Genomic DNA, 18,817 nt, shown 5'->3' with positions numbered 1-18,817 from the left:
TCTTTTTCATTTTTATCATTCTAGTGAGTATATGATGGCATTTCATTATGATTTTTAATTAGCTTTTTCCTAGTAGTTAATGAATTTGAGAATCTTTTTATATGTTTATTGGCCTCTTGAATTTCCACTTTTGTGAAGAGCATATTCAAATCTCTTGGCATTTTTTTTAAATCAATTTGTAGGGGGCCTGTACAAATGCTAACTATGTGTTCTCTTTCAGTTATATATATCGTAAGTAGCTTCTCTCAGTTTGTCACTTGCCTTTTCACTTATAAAAGATATTTCTTAATGACTAGTAGTTCTTAATTTTAATGAAGTTCAATATATCATTCTTTTTCTTTGTTTTAAGAAATATAATTTGTACTCTGTTTCAAAAATCTTTCTCTGTCTTGTGGTTATGAAGATACTCTTGTATATTATCTTTTAGAAGCTTTTTTGTTTTACCTTTTACATTCAGATCTGCAGTCTACCTGGTGTTAATTTTTTAAATACTGTTTAATTTGACACTAATTAAAATTTCAGACTTAAACGTTGCAAGGGTAGTACAGATATATCTAGCTTTTCTTCACCCAGATTTCCCAAATGTTAATATTTTATTATATTATTGCTATATAAATAAATATTGATATGTAGAGTATAGATAATAGTGATATTACAGAGCCATCTTGTACTTGTATACAAAAGTTGATTGTTAAAAATCGGGACTTTTCAGGTCAGTTTTTAAACCATGGTAGCTTGAAATGAACTATAGGGGAATATTTATTCCATGAAAATTAGCAAATGCATCAAATTCTTCCTCCCATTTTTTTGCATATATCAAATGTTATGTCATTAAAAAACAAAAATAGATGCATAACTTAAGACAAGTGGGTGTTTACAGTCACAAGATGAGATGAAAATGTAGAAGGTAGGAATGACAGAATTAGAAGAAATTGAAAGAAAAAGCTGACAGTGTTCTCTACACAGGATTGAAAGGAATATATATGTTTCTAAATGCATCATTTCAGTTGCATGGCTGTAATTTCTAATTTGCAAGCTTAAAAACCTTTGCATGTAGTGTGATGGGTATAGCCATGCAAGAAAGCAATTCATGAATGAAACTTCTAATATGCTAGAACTTTGAAAAGAATAAAATTAGAGATAACGCCTTAAATGGAATGATAATGTTAAAACATAGCATGTGGCTTCCGATACAGTCTATAATAGTGCTATTTTTAGAATTAACTAGAGTTTCCGAAGAAATTTGTGTTCCTGTTTGTAAAGCTTCCATTCCACCTCTTAAAATCAAATTACAGTTATATCTTCAGCATTACTTTCTAAAGTTGAAGTAATACTGTGGTTTGCAGTTTTAGTTAAAGATGTTATGTAAAATATTATAAACAATATAATGACAAAAAATACTCAATGGTTTGCTGTTTTCTTTAATTTACTAATTTTACAAAATGAATTATCTTTAAACTTTCTCTGGTTAGCCCTGTCAGCTTCCCTATTTCTTTGACATGCAAGAGGGAAAAGAATACATTGTCCTCTTTCCTATCTTACAACTTTTTACATATTCATAGAGTGAAATTATTTGACATGATTAACTCACTGCTTTTATCATACTTTAAGAAATACAGCAGTACAGGGGTGCCTAGGTGGCTCAGTTGGTTAATCATCGGATTGTCTCAGGTGAGGCATCTTGATTTTGTCTCAGGTCTTGATCTCATTGTTTATGAGATTGAGCCCCTAATTGGGCTCTGTGCTGACAGAACAGAGCCCGCTTAGGATTCTCTCTCTTTCTGCCCCTCCTCTGCTCATGCTCTCACTCTGTTTCTCTCTCTCAAAATAAATAAACTTAAAAAAAAGAAATACAGCAATACAGATTAAGCCAGGAGTTAGATTTTCCCCTTTTTATATGAATGTTATATATATATGAAATGTGTTTATATATATAGTAATATGTGTGTTAAACACATTATAAATATATGTGTATTATATGTGTATATAATTATAACATATATAATGTGTTTAATGACATGCATTGTTATGAGGTAGTAACATAATATAAAATATTGCTTACTGTGGTCTTCAGTATAAAATCTTGATGTAGATACCTATATTAAATATTTTTTAAAAACCTTAACAGCAGTTTTTATACATCTAAATAGAAATTTATTTTTAGGTTAAATCAACCTGTTTGAGAGTTTCTGCAAAGATTCAGGATTTTAAAATAAACAACAAGAGTTTAATACTTACAAAAGTTAAACATCTTGACACTACTGAATTTCAGAATTTTCCAAGTATCCAAAAATATTTGTAATTTTGCTTTTTAGTATAAATTTGGTAGTATTTATGATTGAGCTCAATTCAGCTTGACTTGTAATTACCTGATATTTTATATAGTACCTTAGTTTTGCTTACCTTAAGTCTTTTGCTTTTTATATAAGTGTTACTATGCCTGCAGTTAAAGATTTCTAAATGTATGCGCTTTTCATCACTGTCATGATTTGGCTCATTGTAAAATAGGTGTCACTTAGAAAAGAATAATACAACCAGAATGATGGAAGACCAATGTCAGAACTTAAAACTTGAAGGTTTTTATTCTAATCCTGAGCAAAATTTTCTACCATTTTTCTCTGAGGAAGTAGTGACAAATCATAATTCGTGTGTAGTTTCTAGGATGGGGTGGAGGGATTGCATTTTCATAATCACCTCTCTGCTTACAGAAAAAAATTAGTAGTAGAATTGCTCACTCAGTCTTTGAATTTTAGTCCCTATGCCATACTAAATATTAACTAGTATTTCATTAGAATAATGGTGGTTAAATAAACATGGTATAGAGATGGAAGGGATAGAGGCACAGACATGGAATTTAAATAGATGCTGCTCATATATTGGTTTTAATATATCTTAATTGACTGTCTACATTGACATACAGTTGGTTAATTTGTAAGAAATCTATTTCCTTAAGTGGTCTGTTGACAGAAAAAAACAGTTAACAGAGAATTATAAAATTTCTTTTGACAAGAATATCTTTTTAGGTTAAAGAATGAGATAAATCTTGAATGTATTACATTTTAATATATTTTTGAGGATGTACACACAGATGGCTATATATTTTTGTTTTTCAGAATTGGAAGGTTATCCGGTATATTAATGTCTTATTGATAATGGCAGAACATCCACCACTACTGGATACAGCTCAGATTTTAAGTAGTGATATTTCTCTTCTATCTGCCCCTATTGTAAGTGCAGATGGAACACAACAGGTAAGGACACTGAAGTGTTTCCTGTGTCTAGTATGCATGTATTTCTTTCAGAAGAGTGCAGAATGAAACTTCACAATAGTGGGTTCCTGTTAATTTAGATCTTAAACCCCAGTTCAAAATGGTGTTTTGGTTTTATAAGACAATAAAATAATGAGACTGTTTTTGAAGTTGCTTCTAATTAATGTTTAAAGTCTTTATTTTTTATTCTAATTAGGGTGTCAATTTCTTGTGTGTATATTTAGTTGCCACTAAAGTTGTTTTTTGTTTTAGTTTAGACCATGTATTTGTCCCTGATTGGTTTTTAACTAAGTTTAACCTTGCATTTTAATGATTATTATAAATCATTACTTCAAATTGTTTTGAAATCATGACTTAATTATGTGATTAAATGATTGTCTACATTATATAATAATAAAACTGTTATCTTTTTTTTCTTCCTACTCTTCTCACCAGACTCTTCTCACCCAAAAGCAAATACATAATTCCTAAGAGCTAGTGTATTTTTTCTCCAACTGAGGGCTTTATAAGTTTTGTTATTTTTTGACTTGTGATTTCCTCAGTAATGCTAAAGGGTTGGGAATGATGGACTTTCATAAGTACCAAACTTGCACCAAGCAGTATGTTTAATTCTCACAACTGCCTTGTATGGTAGGGATTTTAATATTACAGGTAGGGAAACAAAGACTTAAGGACATGACATAATAAATAATAATGAGAAAGGAACTTTTTGAGTGTTCACTATGTAAAAAACATTGTGCTAAGAACTTTATCATCTTATGCTTTCAATAATCCTAAGAGGTGAGTATACTTGTTCCTATTTTGCATGTGAAACCAAATGAATTTTAGACAGTCTCAGGATCACACAAAGTTTCTGATCCTAACCATTATTCTTTCTACCTCCTAGGGAGACTAAGAAAAAATAATCACGTTTTGTTAATTGACAAACTTAATATCTAAAGTGGAAAATTATGATTTGCTTTCAAAATAAGAAGCTACTGTGTTAACCTTGCTATTGAAAAATCAAGAGCAATTGGCTTGGGTTCTGAATTTTTCTGGTTTGTATAAAAATGCAAAAAAAAGTATATCTTGATTGCAATTTTCACATGTACTCAAATAGCTTTTAGCAAGAAGTTCGTTTCACTAAGCTTATTTTTCATGGTCAAAGTTAAGTCTGTTAAGATTTTTTTTCTTCCAAAAACAATGGATGTGGCAGATATCCATTTACTTTGAGGCTCTGAGAATGTCTTTAGTTATCACTATTTCTTCAGGCCTGTCACTGGCTTCAAGTTTTTTATAACTTAATGTGTAAAAGAATCTGTTAAGCAGTTAATTACAGTTCATTGACAAGTTGCTATAGTGTATAGTCTGTAAAGGGGGAAGACAGTAGGCTGAAACAAGACAATGATGCTCTTGACTTATTTCTCCAAAAAGGAGATTCTGTCAGTAGAATTTTTATTGAAATCTTGAGGGCACCATAGATAGCATCTTACAGTAGTGGTGTAGTTGGGTATAGAGAAAGGAGCTAAGAATAGAAGAATCCACTAGAGCAGGATTTGAAAGGTCAGTGTGGGGATCAGTGGATCTAGGGGATGTGATTTTAGGTAGGGTTTGAAAAACAAGTTTCAGGAGGTAGAGTTAAGCCTTAAATTCTAACTAGCAGAGTGTATTGTTATTTGATATGGGGAAAGATAAAGATGAGTAGAAGGAGCACTGGACCTGACTGATAGATTTAGATTTGATTTGGGTGGCCTAAGACAAGTTATTTAACTTCTCTGAGTGTGTTTGCTTCTCTATAAAGTGGAGGTAATAATAGATTGCTTGTTAGAGTGACTGTAGCTATGAGGCAAAATGAGCCTGAAGGAGCTCAGTGAATGTTTGCTGAATCTGAATTGAAGCACTCAATAAATGTTTAAAAGACTGAGGAAACTTGATAGACATGCCAGTCAGCACTTAAATCAATAGAGATAGTTATAGTGAGCAGTGGATCAAAAAACTAAGGGATGGTTATGAAGGATATACACTAAAGAGAGTGGACTGATAGCTGTGGTAAAATGTATGAAACTGAACAAAAGTAGGTAACAGAATTGGGAGTTTAATAAACTTGACAACAGGCATTTCTTTGTCTTAACTCAGGAACTTACTGGGGTGCCAAGCATGGCCTAGTTAGAGCTTACCTGTGGATATGTGATACCACCCGGTTGATGCCTATAGTAGAGAAGCAAACTAAAAGACAGTTCTTGACAGAGGAAAGTATCATGTATATGCATGATATTAAAAAATCACAATAACAGAGTACTGCTTGTCCTGACTTTTGGGGGAATATTATGCTAATTCTTGGGAATATATAATGGGATGATTTCTGTTCCACCTCTTGAAAGCAAATTGATTTTATAGTTGGCCCTTCAGATGATCACTTCATCAATATTTTCTGGTTCTGTATTTGGTAGTATGTCATGTTATACAAAGTAGGCCTTTTGGCTTATGAATTATATATACTAGAAGGAATCCCACCTTACATCATTGCTACTAGTATTACTTTTAGGGAAGCTGTAATAGACTTTTGTCATTCCTTGAGTGGCAGCATCTGAGCTGCTTTTTGTGTTAGTAGAATCCTCATTCTTCCTATCTTTTTATTAGTAGATTTTATTTTTATAGTAGTTTCAATTTTACAGAAAAATTGAGCAAAGAACTTCTTTCATACCACCTCTTCCACATAGTTTCCCCTGTTGTTGACATTTTCTGTTGGTGTGCTACATTTGGTACAATCAACAAACCAATATTTGATAAAGTTCCACAGTTTATATTAAGGTTCACTCTTGGTATAATACAATTGTATGGGTTTTGACAAATGTATAATATCATATATCACCATTATATTATAACAAATAGTTTCACTGCCCTAAAAATCCCCCTATGTTCTATCAATTTATTCTTTTCTCCATCCCACTTTCTCCACCCCACCCGCCCTTAGCAACACTAATATTTTTACTGTTGCTGTACGTTTATCTTTTCCAGAATGTCATTTAGTTGGATTCATAGAGTATGTAGCCTTTTCAGACACTTCTTTTCATTTAGCAATATGGTCTAGACAATTTCTTTTTGTGGCTTAATAACTCTTATTTTTATTATTGGATAATACTTCCTTGATGAATGTACCAGTTTGTTGATCCATTCACCTATTGAAGGACAGCTTGATTCTTTCCAGTTTTTAGCAGTTATAAATAAAACTGCTTTAAACATTAATATGCAGGTCTGGGCGCCTGGGTGGCTCAGTCAGTTGATTTTGGCTCAGATCATAATCTCACAGTTTGTGAAATTGAGCCCCACGTCAGGGCTCTGCACAGAGCCTGCTTGGGATTCCTTCTCTCCCTCTCTCTCTGCCCCTACCCTTCTCAAGTGCACTGTCTGTTTCTCTCAAAATAAAGTAAATAAACTTTAAAAAAATTCATATGTAAGTTTTTGGATGGACATAAGTTTTCAGCTCAATTGGATAAATACCTAAGAGCATAATAGCTGTATTGTATGTTTCACTTTGTTAAAAATTGCCAGCTTATTTTCCAAAATGGCTGTACTTCTGTTCATTCTCAAGAATGTGCTTGATTTGAGATTATATCCTTTCCTGATAGAGGAGGTAAAGAATATGTGAGTGCTTGTGCTGTCTGTTAGAACCTCCAAATCTGCATGGAATGTTCCTAGCTCTATTCACTGTTGCCACCATCAAAAGAAAAGTTCATGTATTTTGGTTTCTTATGTGGTTCAGCTGTTTCTTTACTTAACTTTACCTTCTCTAATTTCTATTTATGTATCTTCCAAAATGATTGACTCTGTTTAAACTTTGGGTTAAGATCTGTCAAAACTCAGCATATCTGGCTTTTTTCCCCCCAGATTCTTCTCCATTGCATTAATCTTTTTGTTATTGTTATTGTGTAATTGTCTTATTTGTACTGGCAGGCTTTTAAATTATGGAGGTGACTGAGTAATAACATGAAGAGGCTAATGCTATTGAAATAAATTTTTTTTACTTCTGTTTCCTGAAAGAAGGGGGCACGTCAGCGCATGAAGAAAGCTTCAGATATTGGTCAGGAGGCAGGAACAAGAGCAAATCTAGGCTAAAGCCATTACTGTTGTTTCTGCAGGAAAGGTAAAGTAGGTAAAGAAACAGCTTAGGATTGGCTAGCTTTAGTAACTGGCAGACAAGAAATAAGTGTTGGTGAGCGTACAAGGAAAAGGAAACTCTTGTACATTATTGATGGGAATATAAATTGGTGCAACCACTATGGAAAATAGTATGGAGATTCCTCAAAAAATTAAAACTATAGCTACTATATGTTCCAGCAATTCTTCTGGGTATTCATCTGAAGGAAACAATTACTTACAAAAAGTTATCTGCACTCTCATGTATTCACAGTAGCCAAGACATGGAAACAGTCCTAAGTATCCATCAGTGGATGATTGGGTAAAGAAGTTGTGGTATGTGTGTTTGTAGCACATACATACATACCTACAAACATACATACATACATGGAATACTGTTAGGTCATTAAAAAAAAGAAATCCTGCCATTTGCCACAATGTGACTGGACTTTGAGGCCATTATGGTAAGTAAAGTAAGTCAAACAGAGAAAAACAAATACTGTATTATCTCACTTATATAGAGAATCTATTAACACAACAACAACAAAAAACCCAACTCTGATACCTTTCTTAAATATTTGGTAGAACTTGTTCAGTGAAGACTTTTCAGCCTAGAGTTCTCTTTGACCTAAGCATAGAAATGATGAAGTAAATCAAACTTAAGCAATTAATACTTTTGTGTTAAGCTTAGAAATGAATGTCAGTATTACTGAAATAATCTGTATATATTTGGTATTTAAGCGGTATTAAAGTGTTTAAGAAAATTTGAGTTTTATGACATTTATGAATTTAATAACTGTTTAAGCACTTATAATTGTGATAGGCATTTGAAATATTTAAAAGAAAATAAATACATTAGTCTTACTAATGCAGATTTAAATGTTTAAGGGGAGCAAACCTGGAGAAAGGAAATATTGTAGTAATAGATAAAAAAAGAAAGCATCATATTAATGATGCACAATTTGAGAAATATTAGGGAGGTAGAATTGACCAGAATGGATGAACAGCTGGCCATAGAACAAAACAGAAAGAGGGTAAAAATTTTCCTAGACTCTTTCTTTGAGTACTTAGGTGGATGTCAAGTCAAGGCCATGTTCTCTAAGATAAATCTACTCAGTCAGGATAGGCAAGGCTCCTTCATAGTTACAAACATCCTATCAGTCTCTATAGTTTACCGAAAGGGTTATTGCATATACTACATGTCTTTGACAGGTCGTCTGGCTGTGCTTCATGTCATTTTCACTTGAGACCCAGCCTATATGTAGAATGTTGATGGTATCATGACAGAGATCATGGTGACCTGCATGCTGACCTCCACCCATGTTTCATTATCCATTGCAAGTCACATGGCAAAACATGCAATCAGTAAGTGGCGAAGGATAATCTTGCCCAAGGGAGAAGCTGCAAATATTTGGGAAAATAATAAAATCTTCTAGAATAAGGCAAACGGATAGAAAATATTTGAGAGAGTATGAGAGAACTTCAATTGAATTTGAGGTGTTTGGGGAATATATAAGTAGAAACAATAAAAATAATAGGTACCATTTGATCTTTTCCATTGTGTCACATACTGAGTCAAGTTCTTTACTAACCAAACTGTAAGCATTTAGTAAATCTTAGGGGTGAAATTACTGAGACTCTAAAATAATAGCTCATGGGGCTCCTGGGTGGCTTAGTCGGTTAAGCATCCGACTTTCGCTTAGGTAATGATCTCGCGGTCCGTGGGTTCGAGCCCTGCATCGGGCTCTGTGCTGACTGCCAGCTCAGAGCCTGGAGCCTGTTTCAGTCTGTGACTCCCTCTCTCTCTGACCCTCCCCTGCTCACACTGTCTCTCTCTCTCTCTCTCTCTCCTAGAAATAAATAAAACATTAAAAAAAATTAAAAAAAGAAAATAAAATAATAGCTCATACCTTTATGACAGTAATTTTTGGCCTCATGATTCTAATCCAGATCTTTAATCCTAAAAATTTCATGGCCCATATTAGTCTTCTGATTGCTCTGTAGCTTTGCCTGGCAAACAAAATGGCTGTTTTCTAATTGCCTTGTCCTTAAAAGTTTTTGGAAAGGTTAGAATTCAAACATTAAACCAACCTCTTCTTTCCCATTGGAGTTTGTTTCTCCAAAATGTCTACACCATACCACTTTCTATGTTACATAAGAAAGTCAAATACTGGGGCACCTGGGTGGCTTAGTCGGTTAAGCGTCCGACTTTTCGCTTAGGTCATGATCTCGCGGTTCGTGGGTTCGAGCCCCGCGTCGGGCTCTGTGCTGACAGCTAGCTCAGAGCCTGGAGCCTATTTCAGATTCTGTGTCTCTCTCTCTCTCTCTGACCCTCCCCTGCTCACGCTGTCTCTCTCTCTCTCTCCTAGAAATAAATAAAAATATTAAAAAAAAAAGAAAGTCAAATACTTTTTTAAAATGTCAATATTAACTATTAACTTTTCCCTAAAGATATAAAAAGGTACATAGGTACAGATCTGAAAATCTGCTTTTATAGAAGCACCTTTATATAAGCACATAATTTTAAAAACTCGGGCAGTAAGTTGTGCTACATGGAAAAAAATGTCATCTCACTTATTCAGGTACAATGTGCAAATTATTGTGCTGGTTCTTGTTATAAGACGTAATAAAATCAGTTTTATAAATTGGGTGTAAATTTTAAGGTAGTCTATTTAAAGAAAAAAAAAGCTTCCTAAAAATCTCAGTTAAAAAAAGTTACAGAGGGTGTAAACAAACTAGTATATATTTTTATATTTGGCACAAAATAATAAAATAGTATTCTTACTGATTTGGACCAATATCATTTCATTTGTTCATTTTAAAGTATGTATCTCTTCTTGTTTTCAAGAAAATTAGAATTGGCACGCTATTTCATCTGAGAAGTCAATAGCAACGTGTTTTCATATAATTAAAGCTAATATGGCAAAATTAAGTTTTATGGTATTTTAGTGAAATATATATGTATACATTTAATTCTATTTTGAAAGTTCATCAGATTTCAAAGGAACAGAATCTTAAATGAAATACAATGGTTATGGAGTTTTGATGGTTTCTACTCTAAAAATAATTCATATTCTGTTAGATAACTACTAGATAGTCTATAGTTAGAATAATTCCTACCCCTTTAGTTATGTGACTATAGTTTATCAACCCTTGTGCCTTAGAATCCTGTAGAAAATGTTGACTTTTAAGAAATATAATTTGGGCTGATACGAGGAGGAAGTAAAGAATGTCTTGTAAGCAGCACTGAGCAAATAGGAACATTCAAATGAAAATTATCCACAGAATTCTAAAAATTCTTTGCTTTTCTGTAATAAGAGATATTAAATGAAAAGCCATCTTATAAGGATAATTTTTCTCATGATCTTTTTTGTATGTATGTATTAGCTTAATATAAAGCAAGATTTTTTTTTTTATTTACATCCAAATTAGTTAGCATATAGTACAACAGTGATTTCAGGAGTACATTCCGTAATGCCCCTTACGCATTTAACCATCCCCCCTTCCATAACCTGTCCAGTAACTTTCTGTTCTCCGTATTTGAGTCTCCTATGTTTTTGTCCCCCTCCCTGTTTTTATATTGTTTTTGCTTCCCTTCCTTCTCTTTTGTATCTTAAAGTCCTCATATGAGTGAAGTTCTATGATATTTGTCTTTCTGTGACTAATTTCGCTTAGCATAATACCCTCTAGTTCCATCCATGTAGTTGCAAATGGCAAGATTTCATTCTTTATGATTGCTGAGTAATACTCCCTGTGTGTGTGTGTGTGTGTACCACATCTTTATCCATTCATCCACCAGTGGACATTTGGACTCTTTCCATACTTTGGCTATTGTCAATAGTGCTGCTACAAATTGGGGTGCATGTGCCTCTTCAAAACAGTGTACCTGTATCCCTTAGATAAATACCTAGTACTGCAGTTGCTAGGTCATAGGGTAGTTCTGTTTTTAATTTTTGTTTTATTTTAAGGCACTCTTCGCCATTTAATTATTATATACTTATAACACTCTCAAATGGCAAGACCTCTTATAACTATGAAACTTGGCTGTAGAACAGAAGAGAAAATTTGTATAGTTATAAATTTTAAAATGTATAGCTATAAATTATGTTTTAAATTAGTATGGTTGTAAGTTGTATAGCCACAAATTAATCTTTAATTTAGTGTCATCTGAATACACTCTGAAAATTTTTTTTTGTTTTTTTGTTTTTAATTTTTTGAGGAACCTCCATACTCTGGTTTTCCAGAGTGGCTGCACCAGTTTGCATTCCCACCAGCAGTGCAAAGGAGATCCTCTTTATCCACATCCTCGCCAACATGTGTTGTTGCCTGAGTTGTTAACGTTAGCCATTCTGACAGGTGTGAGGTGGTATCTCACTATGGTTTTGATCTGTAGTTCCCTGATAATGAGTGATATTGAGCATTTTTTCATGTGTTGGTTGACCATCTGGACGTCTTCTTTGGAGAAGTGTCTATTCATGTCTTTTGCCCATTTCTTCCCTGGATTATTTGTGTTTTGGGTGTTGAGCTTGATAAGTTCTTTATAGATTTTGGGTACTAAGCCTTTATCTGATATGTTGTATGCAAATATCTTCTCCTATTCCATTGGTTGCCTTTTAGTTTTTAATTCCCATTTAGTTGCCTACTGTGCAGAAGCTTTTTTATTTTCATAAGGTCCCAATAGTTCATTTTTGCTTTTGTTCCCTTGTCTCTGGAGATGTGTTGAGTAATAAGTTGCTGCCGCTGAAGTCAGAGAGGTTCTTTCTTGCCTGCTTTCTCCTCAAGGATTTTGATAGTTTCCTGTCTTATGTTTAGATCTTTCATCCATTTGAGTTTGTTTTTGTGTATGGTGTAAGAAAGTGGTCCAGGTTCATTTTTCTGCATGTCACTGTCCACTTTCCCAGCACCACTTGCTAAAGAGACTTGTCTTTTTTCCATTGGATACTCTTTCCAGCTTTGTCAAAGATTAGTTGGCCATATGTTTGTGGGTTCATTTCTGGATTCTCTATTCTGTTCCATTGATCTGAGTGTCTGTTTTTGTGCCAGTGCCATACTGTCTTGATGATTATAGTTTTGTAATACGGCTTGAAGTACAGAACTGTGATGACTCCAGCTTTGCTTTCCTTTTTCAGCATTACTTTAGCTGTTCAGGGTCTTTTCTGGTTCCAACAAATTTTAGAATTGTTTGTTTTAGCTCTGTGAAGAATTCTGATAGAGATTGCATTGAATATATAGATTGCTTTGGGTAGTATTGACCTTTTAACAGTATTTGTTCTTCCAATCCATGAGCATGGATATTTTTCCTTTTTTGTGTGTGTCTTAAATTTCTTTCATAAGCTTTCTTTTTAAAAAAAATTTTTTTAGTATTTATTTTTGAGACAGAGAAAGAGCATGAGCAGGGGAGGGGCAGAGAGAGAGGGAGACTGAATCTGAAACAGGCTCCAGGCTCTGAATCTGAAGCAGGCTCCAGGCTCTGAGCTGGCAGCACAGAGCCCGATGTGGGACTCAAATCCACAAACTGTGAGATCATTACCTGAGCTAAAGTTGGATGTTTAACCGACTGAGCCACCCAGGTGCCCCTCTTTCATAAGCTTTCTATAGTTTTTAGTATATAGATTTTTCATCTATTTGGTTAGGTTTATTCCTATGTATTTTAGGGGTTTTGGTGCAATTATAAATGGGATCGATTCCTTGATTTCTCATTCTGTTGCTTCATTATTTAGTGTATAGAAATGCAACTAGTTTCTGTACATTGATTTTATATCCTGTGACTGTGCTGAATTCATGTATCGGTTCTGGTAGTTTTTTGGTATAGTCTTTTGGGTTTTCCACATAGAGTATCATGTCATCTATGAAGAGTGAACATTTGACTTTCTCCTTGCCAATTGGATGCCTTTTATTTCTTTTTGTTGTCTGATTGCTGAGGCTAGGGCTTCCAACACTGTGTTGAATAACAGTGATGAGAGTGCACATCCCTGTCATGTTCCTGACCTTATGGAGAAAGCTCTCAGTTTTTCCCCACTGAGGATGATATTAACTGTGTGGATCTTTCATATATGGCCTTTATGATCTTGAGGTATGTTCCTTCTATCCCTGTTTTCTTGAGGATTTTTACAAGAAAGAATGCTGTGTTTTGTCAGAAGCTTTTTCTGTATCTATTGAGAGGATCATGTGGTTCTTATCTTTTCTTTAATGTGATGTATCACATTGATTGATTTGCAGGTATTGAATCATCCCTGCATCCCAGGAATAGAACCCAGTTTGATTGTGGTGAATAATTATTTTAATGTATTGTTGGATCCAGTATGCTGGTATCTTGTTGAGAATTTTTGCATCTATCTTCATCAGGGAAATTTTGGTCTGTAGTTCTCCTTTTTAATGAGGTCTTTATCTGGTTTTGGAATCAAGGTAATGTTGGCCTAGTAGAATTAGTTTGGAAGTTTTCCTTCCATTTCTATTTTTTGGAACACCTTCAAAAGAATAGGTGTTAATTCTTTAAATGTTTGGTAGAATTCCCCTGGAAAGCCTTCGGCCCTGGACTCTTAATTATTGGAAGATTTTTGATTACTGATTCAATTCTGGGTCTGGGTCTGGTCAAATTTTCTATTTCTTCCTGTTTCAGTTTTGTTAGTTTATATGTTTCTAGGAATTTGTCCATTTCTTCCAGATTGCCCTATTTGTTGGCATATAATTGTTCATAATATTCTTTTATTATTTTTTTAATGTTTATTTATTTTTGAGAGAGCCTGAGTGGGAAGGGGCAGAGAGAGAGGGAGACACAGAATCCAAAGCAGGTCCCAGGCTCTGAGCCGTCAGCACAGAACCCAGTGCAGGGCTCAAACCCGTGAACTGTGAGATCATGCCCCGAGCTGAAGTTGAATGCTTAACCAGCTGAGCCACCCAGGCACTCCATACGCACTATATTTTAGAGAAGAAGTTGCTAAGGTTCACAGAGTTTAAATAAAACCTAAAAACCACACATTTATTAAGTCATAAAGTAGAATTTGCATGTAGAATTGCCTGATTCTAAATCTGTATTTCTTTTCTATCACAGTACTCTTTCTTTCTTTCTTTCTTTCTTTATTTATATTTTTAATGTTTATTCATATTTGAGAGAGAGAGAGAGAGCATGAGCAGGGGGAGGAACAGAGAGAGGGAGACACAGAATCCGAAGCAGGCTCCAGGCTCTGAGCTCTCACCACAGTACTTTTATTTCTAAAAAGCAATTATAAACACAAATGAGCCTAAAAAGAAAAAATTATATAAGTATTTTCTAATTATCATATATTTTACCCTGTACCCTTCTATCTTTGCATTATAATTATTGTAACTGTCTCCCATATGGACTCATACTTGTATCACCAACTCCACAAACTAACATATACTGGTGCTCTTTTATTATTTGCCAACAAATGAATTATGTAGGTAAGATGGTTGACAGATCTCAGTTGTCTCTATGCTGATATCAAGCATAAATTCTTAACTAAGTTTGCAAGTTATTTTTTAAATTTTTTAAACATTTTTATTTATTATTGAGAGACAGAAAGCTAAGTTTGCAAGTTATTATCCTTCATAGGACTAAAAACTAAACTCATATTTAGTAATTTGATAATTGACCTTTTCTTTCATTTTCAAGTATTAATCTCTATTTAAACATTTGCTGAAATATGTTACATAAGCCTTTGTATCCACAGATTGACAGGATCTAGTGAAATGCAAATAAAACTTGATTTAAAGTTCTTATAAACAAGTCAGTTTACACTTCAATGTGTAAGTAATTCATACATTTTTGTGAATTGATAGTATATTTAGATGAAATCCGTTTCTCAGCTCCATTTCCTAGGAAAGTCAGATAATTAATTCAAATTTAGACAAAGTTGAGGTGCCTGCAGTTTATCAAGGCAAATAAATACATGTAGTTCGAAAAGTAATTTTGGAGCTTGGCAAATCTAACACTATACCATCTGGTATGGTAGTCATTAACTACTAATTTAAATTAATTAAATTAAAAGTAAATAAGACTACAGATTCAGTCTATCATGTTCACTAGTTGCATTTTAAAAGTTCAGTAGCACTTGTGTACACACACAGACCATATGTATAGGCACATATAGCTGGAGGCTATGATACCAGATCGCATATAGCATATTTCCATCATCACAGAAAGTTTTATCAGCTAACCCTGGTCTCAGAGCCAGAGGATAGGTTTAGGCGTTATTTAGAGATGGATAGTAATTTAGCAAACATTTGTTCAACTTTTGTAGCCCCAAAACTGTAAAATAAATAGATTGAAGTCTTATGAAGGGCTCATGTAGTGGAGGTGACAGCATATAAACAACTGAATACAGTTGTGTGCTAAGTGTTATACTGGGAAGATGTGCAAAGTACTGTGGTCGCTATTACAAGAATAATGTAACTCTGCTTTAGGATGCCAGCATTTTGAAGGAATGAGTAGAATTACCTGAAGAAGAAATTTTTTGTTTATAGACTAAGTCCTCAGGCACAGAGGTTCAGTATAGGAAATGTTAGTTAGGAGAAGTCAAGTCTGAATCAGTTGTCATGCTAGAGAATAGTAAATAAGTTACAAACCAGGAAATGAAAATGAAGCTGTTGACCATGGAACACTGGAGTGAGAGGAATAGAATAGGTTGATGACTAGAAAGGTAAAGGGGGAAGTAGAAGAAAACATGGAAAGGCAGAGGCAGGCTTATCCCAGACCAGTTCAGGAGGAATCTCTTAAACATTGTGTTCTGGATATATTATCTCTCTTATGTATATATTTGATTAGCTTCTTCTAGGTTGGGGGCAAATCCTTATAGTAACAGATCTACACTGATAAAAATAATAATACCAAGAGCTACACATATGGTGCTTACAGTAACAATAGCCAACATGTACATGTAGTGCTTACTGTATACCATTCACTGCCTTAAGCACTTGACTTATGATAACTCATTTAGTCATCAAAACAACCCTGTGAATATTGAGTTAATTTGAAAGCGGTTCAGTCATGAATTGGGAAATTACATTGCTAAAGGTATGTTAACTATTATTCAAGGGTACAAGACCCAAAGGATTTTCCATTTTATTATTACTCTCAACCTCATTAAGCTGGCACCCTTGAGCAAGCATGAAGAAGCAGGTGAATAAAAGAAACAGGACAAGGATTAGGTGCTACAAAGAATTTTGTTCACGTGCTTTCTACAATCTGAGGGCTGCTATTTGTGCTGAATTGTGTTTTTCTCTTCCCACCCTGAAATTCATATGTTGAAGTCCTAACTCTCAGTACTTTGGAGTGTGACTGTATTTGGAAGTAGGGTGTCTAAGGCGGTAATTAAGTTAAAATGAGATCATTAGGGAAGGCCCTAATGCAATAGAATTTTCCTTTTTACCAGTGTTCTTTAAGAGGATATTAGGACAAAGACACATAAAGGGGAAGACCATGTGAAAACACAGGAGGAATGTGGCCGTCTGCAAGCCAAGGAGGAAGCCTTCAGAAGAAACCAACCATACCAACACCTAGATCTCAAACTTCTAGCCTCCAGAATTATGAGAGAACAAATTTCTGTTTAAGCCTTCTCCCAGTCTATGGAACTTTGTTATGGCAGCTAAACAAACTGAGATGATAGCCAAGACAATACTTTGTAAATATTGAAGAGCATGCATATATGTTTTTGATTTGGGGGTTGATTTTTTGGCTCTGTCTGCTAAACCCTCTACTGGGTTTCAGAAAGAGAAATCTGAGGTACTTTGTTCTTCTCAGACCTGACTTAATGTGAGTCTTAATGTATAATGAAGAATGCAAGTTGCATGTCCTTTGGGGTGGAAAGGAGAAAATTAAATTACATCTGCAAGATTGATTCCATCTGTAAACATTTTTCTCTTTATTTTTTTTAGTGATTATATTTGGTTTTGTAAGTTATTTTTTAGGAAAATGTAGATGAACAGTTTTAGAAATTAATATAACCTTAAACATTTTTTATTAGTTATATATTCTTCAAAATAAACGATTTAAACTATTAGAGTTTTATAGAAATAAACTTTAAAAATACTTCCTAAATTCAGAAGTTTCAATTTTTGTTAACTACACAGAGCAAATAACTTACAACTTAGGAGTTTTTCTGTTTTTTCCTTTAGAGATTATAGAGTAGTAGGACCAACCTTATTACTTTCTTTTTTTTGTTTTTGGTAAGCGCCACACTTAACATGGGCTTGTACTCATGACCTCGAGACCAGGAGTCACATGTTTTACCTATTGAGCCAGCCAGGCACCCCACCAACCTTAACTGAAACCTTCAGATTTTAAAGTACGGTAACTTTCTTGAGTAATAAATAATACCATGGTTTTCCTGATGGACATCTTAGCATTTTATGAGTAATTACATTAGAAAGACTGATTATTTCCCTGAGGTTCAAACTAGGGAGAAAATTCCAGACTCCTTACCCTTTGGAGACAGACCTAAATATCTATACAGTATTTTGAAAAGTTCCCAAGGTGATTGTAAGTTGTCTTTCCTTTCACCTACTATATGTCTTTTTATCTAATACCGTGAAGCAGGTATAAGATTGATATTTTCTTATTCTCATTTTACATGTAAGGAACTTAGACTGACAGCAGTTAAGTAAAATTGAAACAGATGACGAAGGAGTTCTATATTATCTTTGAAATGGAATGTAACAACATGGATGGAACTAGAGGGTGTTATGCTGAGTGAAATAAGTCAGGCAGAGAAGGACAGATACCATATGCTTGCACATATAGGTGGATTAGGAGGAACTAAACGGAGGACCATGGGAGAGAAGAAGGGGAAAAATAGTTGGGGAGAGGGAGGGAAACAAACCATGAGAGACTCTTGAATGCTGAGCACAAACTGAGGGCTGATGGGAGTCAGGAGAGGGGAAGGAGGGTGATGGGCATGGGGAGGGCACTTGTTGGGATGAGCACCTGGTGTTATATGTAAACCAACTTGACAATAAACCATTTAAGAAAAAAAAGAAATGCAAAATAATATTATAAAAGTTATATCTAGCAACGATTATAACAGTTGAAAATTAAGATAGTAAGATATAATTTATATGTACTTGTTTGTATTTTTAAAATATTGCTCACTTACTGTTATTTTTCCTTTAGGATATTTGCAGATGTCATTAGTCAATGATTATTCTTGACATTTAAATAAAATTTATTTGTGTAGACAAAGCATAAATAAATAAGTCCTGGCACTTTTATTCAGATTCCAAGGTGGTACCTCACTTCTATATTTTTTATTATAAATGTTCATTTGAATTTGCTTCACTCTAAGGGGCTAATTGATGTAAATTAAGTAAATGCACTGGGAGTTTACTGTATAAGAGAATAGTTGGTTGAATGGTTTTATAAAATGAAGTAACTTTTTCAGTAATACTAATGATCACCTCTTAGTTTACTTTTTAAA

The 18,817-nt window shown here is 34.0% G+C and overlaps 1 protein-coding gene across 6 annotated transcripts in view; it reads left to right on the top strand.

Annotated features, from left to right (window-relative positions):
- FNDC3A (fibronectin type III domain containing 3A) overlaps positions 1–18,817 on the top strand; it is a 146,776-nt gene that overhangs the window by 26,602 nt on the left and 101,357 nt on the right. For 4 of the 6 annotated variants that reach the window (XM_077752618.1, XM_077752619.1, XM_077752616.1 and 1 more), the window contains one exon: positions 3,114–3,251. The exons of 1 other annotated variant lie outside the window; for it this stretch is intronic. In XM_077752618.1, the coding sequence (XP_077608744.1) occupies positions 3,153–3,251 (99 nt within the window). In that variant the 5' untranslated portion in view covers positions 3,114–3,152. Of the gene's footprint in view, positions 1–3,113; positions 3,252–18,817 lie in introns of those variants that run through there. One more of the 6 variants, XM_077752624.1, reaches the window with a different exon arrangement.

The sequence above is a fragment of the Crocuta crocuta genome, unplaced genomic scaffold, assembly GCF_008692635.1.
Source record: "Crocuta crocuta isolate KB4526 unplaced genomic scaffold, BGI_CrCroc_1.0 scaffold190, whole genome shotgun sequence".
Lineage (NCBI taxonomy): Eukaryota > Metazoa > Chordata > Mammalia > Carnivora > Hyaenidae > Crocuta > Crocuta crocuta.
This window is presented reverse-complemented; position numbering and strand designations above follow the sequence as displayed.